The sequence below is a fragment of the Marmota marmota genome, unplaced genomic scaffold (genome assembly GCF_001458135.2).
Source record: "Marmota marmota marmota unplaced genomic scaffold, marMar, whole genome shotgun sequence".
NCBI lineage: Eukaryota > Metazoa > Chordata > Mammalia > Rodentia > Sciuridae > Marmota > Marmota marmota.
The window spans coordinates 1,285,057-1,294,878 of NW_025999896.1; the positions used below are offsets into that span (position 1 = coordinate 1,285,057).

Genomic DNA, 9,822 nt, shown 5'->3' on the forward strand with positions numbered 1-9,822 from the left:
CTGTAGACACCTAATTTAGTCCCTGGAATAGTTGGTTCTCAAAATCAGTCACTGAAGCAAATAAAAGAATACATATAGTTCAAGAAGAGTTGTAGGAAGCCAAGAGGAGGGCATGCGCAGACTTTTAAAGTTAAGACGGCAAGAAAGAATGTACCCTCCCCATCCCTGCTCCGTTTCAATTCTGGACAGCTGCCATCACCGAAAGATCCTGTTCCCCAAATCTCAGGATGCCCAGTCCCTCCCTGTCCCACCTCTGTGGATTCCCCTGCTCAACCCATTTCCCTCTGGGTCAGGTTCCAGCATCAACCCCGCCCCTCCCCGCCTAATCCAGTCATGCTCTTTAGGGCGGAGAAGTGGCCCCATGGGCCATTGGAGACTTGGCAACAACCAGATTTGCCTAAATAGGGCCCAGCCAGGTAGAGGCAGAGCATTGCTTCCACAGTGAGCCATCCAGCTCTGCAGTTGTGCACGCAGTAGAGATGCAGGCTCGGGCTGGCACCATGGCCAAGTTTAGGATAAGAGTATCCACTGGGAAAGCCTGCGGGGCTGGCACGTGGGATAAAGTATCTGTCTGCATCGTGGGGAGGCGGGGAGAGAGCCCCCTGCTGCCCCTGGACCACCTAGGCAAGGAGTTCACTGCGGGCGCTGTGAGTACGTGGTGGGTGGGCAGAGGTGGAGATGGAGCGGGGAGAGCAGGAGGCACTACCCTTCCTCATACTAAACCTACTAAACTAGGAGGAGGACTTCGAGGTGACGCTCCCCCACGACGTGGGCCCAGTGCTGCTGCTGCACGTGCACAAGGCACCCCTTGCGCTGCCTCGCCCACTTGNGAGGGGGGGTGCTGGTGTTGGGGGAAGGGCAAGGGGATCGTTGCAGCAGAATATGGTGGGGGCGGTGGGCAAGGGGAAGTGGCAGCCCGGCTTGGGAGAAAAATGGGGGAAAGGGTCCTGGTGGAGGGTGGCAACAGTGGAGGAGAGGGTGGCTGAGATCCAAGATAGGAGGGTTTCTCCTTCCCGTCTTCTACAGCCAAGGTCTCCTGGGCGGACCACCATTCTATCCTCCGGCGACAACGCCAGGAGGAGCTCCAGTCCAGGCAGCGGATGTACCGGTGAGGAGAGAGCTACTGTTGCCGGGAGGGGACACTTAAGGGATGAGGGACAGCCTGGAATCGCTGTTGACGACACAGACTAATACCCCTGTCTTGTCCTCTCCTATGAAAGCTGCTTCTGGAACCAGCAGCATCTGCATCACCCAGGCACCTGTTAGAAAAGCAAATTCTCAGGCACCTCCTTCCTCTGACTTGGACTTTTCGTGGGGTGGGGGGTGGGCAACAATTTTTGTCTCACAAGTCTTTCAGATGACTGGTGCCCCCTGAAGTTTGAAAATCACTCCTGTAAAAGCCATACCCTTGTATGCTTGTCCCCTACCCTGGGGCTTTTACACATCGGCTTGTATCCCTCCAGAAATGTGGGTAGAACCAGAAACACACCACACAAGCCCCAGGAGATCCATGCCATCCATGAGCTTGTTAGAAAATGCAGGCTCTTGGCTGGGATTGTAGCTCAGTGGTAGAAGCTTGAGTAGTATGTGTGAGGCACTGGGTTCGATTCTCAGCATCACATATAAATAAACAAAGGTTCATCAACAACTAATATATATATATTGTAATGCAGCCTCTTGAACCTAGCTCAGACCTACTACGTTAGCACCTACAGTTTACCAAGATCCTGGGGTGAATCACACACACTTTAAAATCTGAGAAGTAGGGTTTGGCCACCACCTGGTGGCAGTATGCTTTAATTGCAAATTGTTCTTTGAAGTTGAAAGCTCAATTTTTGAATAAACCAAAGAATGAATGAGTGACAGAAGGACTAGCTGGAGGGGTCCTCAGTTTTCTGGAACATGATTTTACCAGATCACTCAAAGGTTTTTGGCTGTGTGATTTGCTTGATAATGAGCTTTAGAGACGCCTCAAACCAAGGCAGAGTAAGTTACTGCAACTCCCACAAGCTGTGAAGGCTGAAGTGCTTCTCTATGGGATGCCTGCCAAGGGTAACTGAAACCCCAGGAACAGCCCCAGCTTCATGACTACCTTCCCTCGACAAGATGCATCTGTGTTAGTAAGAGTTGTGTGCTTGCATGAAGAGAAACCGACTCCAACTAGCAGTCAGATAAAGAGAGAATTTGTCAACAGGACACAGGGGTGGTTACAGAAGTAGGGGCAAGAGGGTTGCCAGATTTTGGGCCAAAAATCAAGGCAACTCCCTCCCAGATGCTCCCCTCCCTCCTTCTCTCTCTCTTCCTCCCACTCTCTCCCTCCCTCCCTCTCTCCCTCCCTCCCTCTCTCTGCCTCCCTCCCTCTCTCCCTCCCTCCCTCTCTCTGCCTCCCTCCCCCCCAAATTCTCTCTCTTCTCTTTCTCATCTCTCTTTCAGCTTTCTCTGTTTCCCAGTCCACACAGTGGGATATGACCATAGCTGACAATCCCTATATACACGCTGTAATGTAATCTAGATAGCCACAGAGAGACGACCTTTCTGGCTCTGCCCCAATCTCAAATTCCCTAGGAAGGACTCTGATTGGCCTAGCTCTGCTCAGATGCTCAACTCTAGACCATTCAACTGTGAGCAGGGAGAAATCTCACTGGGAATATGCAGCTCCCTTGAGCCTTGTGGTCCAAGGAGAAGGGCAGATCTCAGGAAGGTCCTTGCTTGCAAAAGGTGGCTGGCTTGACCAGGACCCACAAGGGGACTTCCTCTGCCCTAGTCCAGGGGCTTCCTGAAGTCTCCTAATGATCACCTGCCTGTTCCACCCTTTAGCTGGAAGACTTACAGCCCAGGTTGGCCTCACTGCCTTGACCAGGCGACTGCGAAAGACCTGGACCTCAACGTCAAGTACTCTATAGTCAAGAACACCAAATTCTACATGAAAGGCAGCTCTGCGTGAGGATGCCCACCCTTTCCTACATTGGCTTAGATGCCCTACCACCCCTGCCTTCTGCCCTCCCCTACTCAGCTCCCCTGCTATTGGTGATATGGGTCACACAGCTTCCTGCCCACTACCACTTCCCATAGGCAGTGACTACCTTAGGGGCATTGACCACCTCTGAGTCTCATCCTAAACCTGAAAGCTGGTTTAGGATTCTAGAAAGGATAAGGCCAGGTGACTGGGGAGGGTCTTCCAGGGTCTCTTGCTCCCTCCCATCCCTCACATCCTCTGGTAGTTTTGCAGAGCTAAAAATCAAGGGACTTCTGGACCGCACAGGGCTCTGGAGGAGTCTGAGGGAGATGAGAAGGATGTTCAACTTCCGGAAGAGTCCAGCAGCTGGTGAGGAACTTGGCACAGGGCTCCTGACCTCTTCCCAGGACATCAGCTCCCAAGACTGTTAGGAATCTGAGAAAACCAAATGCCAGTTCTCTGTGGGACTCTGTCCCTTCCTAGACCTTATGTTTCCCCATAGAGATAAAAAGAGAATGTGGACTTTGGGGGATCCCTGATGTGCTAATACAACAGGCATTTCTAGAGCTACTACCCATCAGACACTGGCTTGGGGCTGTGGCCATAGAACTGGTGGATATTAATTAGACTCAAAAGCAAATCATTAGGGTCATTTGTGAGACATGACCCTTATCTCCAGGAGTATGTAAAAGGGGGACCCACCCTGGCTTGAAGGGGGGCTTTGCTCTCTCAAGAGGGTTGAGTAGGCATTCACAGTGCCAAGGATGGGGTGTGGAGCAGAGAGCTCTCTACGGCCAAGGGAAGGGCTTGAAGATGGAAGGATCAGAGGGAACAAAATCACTGCTGTGGCCAAAGGAGATTGAATGAGGGAAGGAAGGTCAGAGAGGAGCCTGGAGAGGCAGCCAGGGCCCAGATGGTGCAGGACTGTGTGGGCCATGACAGGATTTGTGCCTTTCCACAGTTCAGTGTGAGACTATCGAGTTGTGGCCAGGTAGGGACTAATATGGCCAGATGTGCTATGTGGGGGTCGTTGGGGGTCAGAGTGGAAGCAGGAGGATCAGCTGAGTCTCTGGCTAAGGTCAGCAGAGGATAATGGCCTCAGCAAGGCAGTGGCAGTAGGAACTGAGTGGACAGGTGGGCCAAAAGGTCCTGAGGATGGAAAAATCAAAGGGACTTGATGGGAGGAAGCGGAGGGGACTGCCAAGAGAGATCCTGGACTTTGCCACAGACAACCAGGTAGATGGAGTTGCCATTCCCCAGGATGCTAGGCAGTGGGAGGGTCCAGAGTTGGAGAAGAACCTATGTTCTATCTTTGATATTTTGTAATTGAAGCTGGCAAGTCATCCCAGAGAATGTCAGGCAGATGGGGAACAGTGGGATGGGCACTAAGATTTTCTGTTTGGTGAATGGGCAGGAACTGGTGCCAAGGGGCCAGGAGAGGTCACCCTGAGAAAACTGTAGGTTGCTCATGATGAATTACAAAGGGAACTCGACTGTAAGGTCAGGAGGAAACCTCATGGCGCTGGAGTGACTGGTCCCTGTGTCCCCCATCCCCATGCAGAATATGTGTTTGAGCACTGGCAGGATGACACCTTCTTCGCCTCCCAGTTCCTGAATGGCCTCAACCCTGTCCTGATCCACCGCTGTCGCAGCCTCCCAAAGAACTTCCCAGTCACCGATGACATGGTGGCCCCAATACTGGGCCCTGGGACTAGTCTGCAGGCTGAGCTGGAGGTGGGGCCCAGAGCCTAAGCTCTGCCAGCCCCATCTCAGTGCCTTCAGGCCTGTCCCCTGCTGGAGAGGGAGGGGTACACTCACATTTGTTCTTGCATGCCTAGAAACATCCTCTCCCAAAACACACTCCTCTCCTAGCCCTAAATCTTCTCCCTGCTTCCTACCCCTCATTCTTTAGAAAACCAAGTGTTAGCCCCAGCTCCCCTTCTCTCTCCACAGAAGGGCTCCCTGTTCTTGGTAGATCACGGCATCCTCTCTGGTGTCAGTACCAATGTCATCAATGGAAAGCCTCAGTTCTCCGCAGCCCCAATGACCCTGCTATACCAGAGCCCAGGGAATGGGCCTCTGCTGCCCCTTGCCATTCAGGTCTGTACCTGGGGATAGAGAAGGGCAGGTCCCACCATCACAGACAGACACTCATTGCTGCCTCTTTCCTCGCTGCTTTCCCCACCCCCCAGCTCAGCCAGACCCCCGGTCCCAACAACCCCATCTTCTTACCTACTGATGATAAGTGGGACTGGCTGCTGGCCAAGACCTGGGTGCGCAATGCTGAGTTCTCTGTCCACGAGGCCCTCACACATCTACTGCATGCGCACCTACTGCCTGAGGTCTTCACCCTGGCCACACTGCGCCAACTGCCCTCCTGCCACCCACTCTTCAAGGTTAGTAACTCATCAGGGTGGCCCAGACTGTGCCCCAAGCCTATAGGTCTCTGCACCTTGTCCTGCCCCTTGCAGTGCTTCTTCTGAGTGGCCTTTGCTCAGGCATTCCTTTCTTCCCAGGCTGGGATGCAGAGGTCCCATCCCACTTCAGCAGTGTCTCTCTGCATAGTCCTTCTGGGAACCTCCTTCTAGGAAAACCCTGAGCCAGGGCAAAGTGGATGCCATGCCTCAGAGAGGCTCTCTTCTCAAAGCAGATCAGATGAGATCACCAGAGAAGCCCCAGACCTAGGAAAGGGGCTGGCAGAAGCCAAAGTGAGAACATCACTTTGAGGGACCAGCAGGTTTCCTGCAGGTTATTCCAGGGCTATTCTCTCAGGTTGTTGTGTAGGTCCCCTGAGCCTTGCTGAGCCTTCAGATGACATAAATCTGTTTCCTCCATGGACCTGAAGCATCTCCTCTGAGATTTCCTCCTCCCAAAGCGGCACAGACTCTATTCCCACTGAGATGATATTCTGGGCCCCAGACGCAGACCCTGCTCTGTTCTAGTCAATCCAGGCTGTTTTTTTTTCTTTTTTTTTTTTTTCTGACTATATGCAGTTTTCTAGCATTGGCACTCAGAAATAGGCTCTGGGGGACAGTTCTATATTGTCAGGCCTATGGTGCTTCTCCTGCCCCGGGCATAGGAAACCACAGGCTGCCAGAACTGGAAGCTCACAGGGCTCGTCCAAATCAGAATGCTCATTTGATAAAATGATCTGGTGCTCAGAGAGAGGAAGGATGCTACTTGGAGGCCTAGAAAAAGATGCTAAGGAAATTCTGCTTTGGTGTCTGGAGCACTGACCCCTGTCCCAAGCTGCCTGTTCTGGTCCCTGTAGTCTCTTTCTCAGTGACTTATTTAGTGGGTACCTCTGTGGGGCAGATCTGGGGCCATCTGCAGCTCTGCCCTCTCCTTCCCCTTACCAGTTGCTGATTCCACACACACGGTATACCTTGTATATCAACACGCTTGCCCGTGAGCTGCTCATCGCCCCTGGCCAGGTGGTAGACAGGGTAAGAACTGCCTTCGGACGTTTCTTCAATTGGAAGAATCAAGGGTTCTGGGGTGGGAGTGGCCCTAACTTTCCAGTATCAGGGCTGCCTCCTGCTTCTGGAGCCAAAAAGTCCTAGTGCTCAGGAGCCCTGTCTCTCAGTCCACAGGCCTTGGCATTGGAGGCTTCTCTGAGCTGATACAAAGGAATATGGAGCAGCTGAGCTACTCTGTGCTGTGTCTGCCCGAAGATATCCGGGCCCGAGGAGTTGAAGACATCCCAAACTACTACTACCGGGATGATGGGATGCAGATCTGGGGGGCAGTGGAGCGGTGAGGGGCTATTCCCAGGGAACCAGGGGACAGGAAAAGCAGGAAGACTAGAAAAGAGAGGGAGGGTCCAGAGAAGCCAAGACATGAATGACACTGGGCAGGGTGCTTCTTAGGGTAAGAGGAACTTCTCAGAGAGGAACTGAACCTGGTGCCTCTTGCAGCTTTGTCTCTGAAATTGTGGGCATTTACTACCCAAGCGATGCATCTGTCCGAGATGACCAAGAACTCCAAGCCTGGGTGAGGGAGATATTCTCCAAGGGCTTCCTAGACCGGGAGAGCTCAGGTATGGGGCCCCCAACCCCTAGGCCCTACCCTCTGACCTCTGCAGGGAGGTCCTCAGGACCCTAGCAGCCCCAGCTCCAGCTCAGCTATCCCCACAGGTGTGCCCTCCTCACTGGACACCCAGGAAGCTCTGGTGCGATATGTCACCATGGTGATATTCACTTGTTCAGCCCAGCACTCAGCCGTCAGTGCAGGCCAGGTAAGGGAAGATCAGTACAAGGGGTGACAGGATGAAGGGTGGGGGCTCCTCCACCTTATTCTCCCTCTCCCTCTTCAGTTTGACTCCAGTGTTTGGATGCCCAACCTGCCGCCCACTATGCAGCTGCCTCCACCCACTTCCAAAGGCCAGGCACAGCCTGAGGGTTTCATAGCCACCCTTCCACCAGTCAATGCCACATGTGATATCATCATTGCCCTCTGGTTGCTGAGTCGGGAGCCTGGAGACCAAGTGAGTATGGGCATAGAGGACGGTGTTGTGTTTATCTTCCCTGGCACAGACCCAATTGTGCCATCAAGAGCTGGGTTCCTTCACCCCACAGAACCTCCCCCAGTGGGACACACAAGCTTTGAGCACCTCACAATGTAGGATAAGTGGCCAAATGAGATGATGTATAGAGTCACCCTTAGCTTCAAAGGCAATATGTTCCTTTAAAACTTTAAAAATTCCCAAGAGCTTCCTGCAGATATCATCACTTAAGAAGAAGGATTAAGGGGAGGGGTGTGGATGAGATTCAGTGGGGACTGGGGCCAGAACAAGCTAAGGTGGGTCACAGGTTCTCAGGAGATGGGGACCTTGGCAGCTTCCTCACCCAACCTTGTGGTTGGTCTCCAGAGGCCCCTGGGCACCTATCCAGATGAACACTTCACAGAAGAGGCCCCACAGAGGAGTATTGCCGCCTTCCAGAACCACCTAACCCAGATCTCAAGGGACATTAAGGAGCGGAACCAGAAGTTGGCATTGCCTTACCCCTACCTGGACCCTTCCCTCATTGAGAACAGCGTCTCCATCTAAATCCCTGGAGAACATAGTCCCATGTGACATATGTCCTTCTGACCACATCACAGAAAAGGATCCCCAAGAGAAACAGGCCCCAGAGTGCCTCTCTTGAGACAACTGTGTAACTCACCCTCCTCCTCCTCAAAACAGAGAAACAAAGGGCTGGGGTGTGGCCCAGTGGTAGAGTGCTAGCCTAGCATGTGTGAGGCCCTGGGTTCAATCCCCAGACCCCCAAAAGACAAAGAAAACACCCACAGAGAACAGAATCCTGTGGCACAAGATGACAAACCTTTGGAGACTCTAAGCCTTAAAGTGCCTGCACAACTCCCTTGAGGGTTTTACTAGTTTTGTTCTGCCTTCCATTACCTTGGACTGTAACCAGGAAATGATCCTGGCCTACTGACCACAGCCAATCAGGCAGCATGGTCATCTGACTCAAGGGCAGCCATCATGTAGGCTGCTGGACCACACAAGAAGTGGCTCAGCCTGAAGACTGCCCAACAGGTTGATCATGACCTACTGTCCCAGCTTTAAAATGAATGAATGTTTGAGAAAGGATCATTAGAAGATAGAAGGAAAAGGACACATGGCCCAAGGGCCAATTGCAGGCAGTGCCCTCCTCTGTTTCTCAGAACTTGCCCCGAGGTGTATTTTAAAGCAGATTCTATTTCCAGGGAATTAGAAACTATTAATGTATCACTAATCATACTTTGCCTTCCTGATTCCATCTTCAATGACGGAATTCCAAATTCTTCAATTTTATTTATTTATTTATTTTGTGGCCCAGATTTAGCGAACATTCATTAAAACAAATGAGTTCTTTTGAATTCACCTGATGATTTTCATTTCTGACTAATATTATAGGTATCAGTGCTTTAGATTTTGAGCTTCACTAATATTTTTTAATCTTCTTTTTTTTCTTTTGTACTGGGGATTGAACCCACGGGTGCTTTACCACTGAGCTACACCCCCAGTCCTTCTTATTTTTCATTTTGAGATTTTTGTCTCTAAGTGTCTGAGGCTGGCCTTGAACTTTGTGATCCTCCTGCCTTAACCTCCCAAGTCACTGGAATTACAGGGGTTATCTTTGTAAGCAAAAATACTAGTTTTACTAATTTTTATGCACCATAATTTTACTAATTTTTACAAAATAACGAACAAAAGACAAAACATATACTATATCTGCATAAATTTAACCATGGAACTCAATGGGCAAATTCTTCAGAAAGAACAGTGTGGGTTGGCAGGTAACGTGAATTATTCTTCCCCATTCAGAACCAGTGTACCAAAAGAGCTATGCATTTATTAAACTTCTTTGGTTTTGATCAATAAACAATTCCTGCTCACTTAAGTCAATAAAGGAGTTCATGGGAATGAAACTGAGTGTTTTGAGGGATTAAAAGAGTTAAACTTTACTGTCTCAGAAAAGATCAGAAGTTCAGGAAGCTCTGGGCAACTGGACCACAAAAACCAATGGACACATTCCCAGGCAGTGCAGTGGAAATAATGAATAACCATTTTTTTTTTTTGTCCTTGACTCATTTGCCTCAGGATTCAAACTCCTTGAGGAAGGTTCTGCTTGAAATGTTAGGAACTCCTGGTTGCCATAGAGAGGTTCTGTTCACCAAGTATATCATATACTTCCCAACATTTCCCAGCCAACCTTTTGCTTAGTTTGGGGTCATGTGATTAATTCTGGCCAATGGACCGTGAGAGGAAGTGATGTCTGTCACTTCTGAGTTGCAGTTGTGAGCTGTTGTGCCTTCTTCAGCCTTTGACTGCTCTGCCGAGGCCACCTTGCAGACATGTTTCAGATGACATGAGCCCCATC

At 50.9% G+C, this 9,822-nt stretch overlaps 1 protein-coding gene across 1 annotated transcript; it reads left to right on the forward strand.

Annotated features, from left to right (window-relative positions):
- The first annotated feature begins 500 nt into the window (after window positions 1-500).
- Window positions 501-8,006, forward strand: Alox15b (arachidonate 15-lipoxygenase type B). The gene is made up of 14 exons (XM_015504515.1): window positions 501-647; window positions 736-838; window positions 1,027-1,108; window positions 2,818-2,940; window positions 3,222-3,325; window positions 4,518-4,690; window positions 4,910-5,056; window positions 5,149-5,352; window positions 6,316-6,402; window positions 6,543-6,712; window positions 6,874-6,995; window positions 7,093-7,193; window positions 7,272-7,442; window positions 7,827-8,006. Exons 1-14 carry the CDS (start codon window positions 501-503, stop codon window positions 8,004-8,006), a joined length of 1,914 nt encoding a protein of 637 aa, XP_015360001.1.
- The last annotated feature ends 1,816 nt before the right edge of the window (window positions 8,007-9,822 follow it).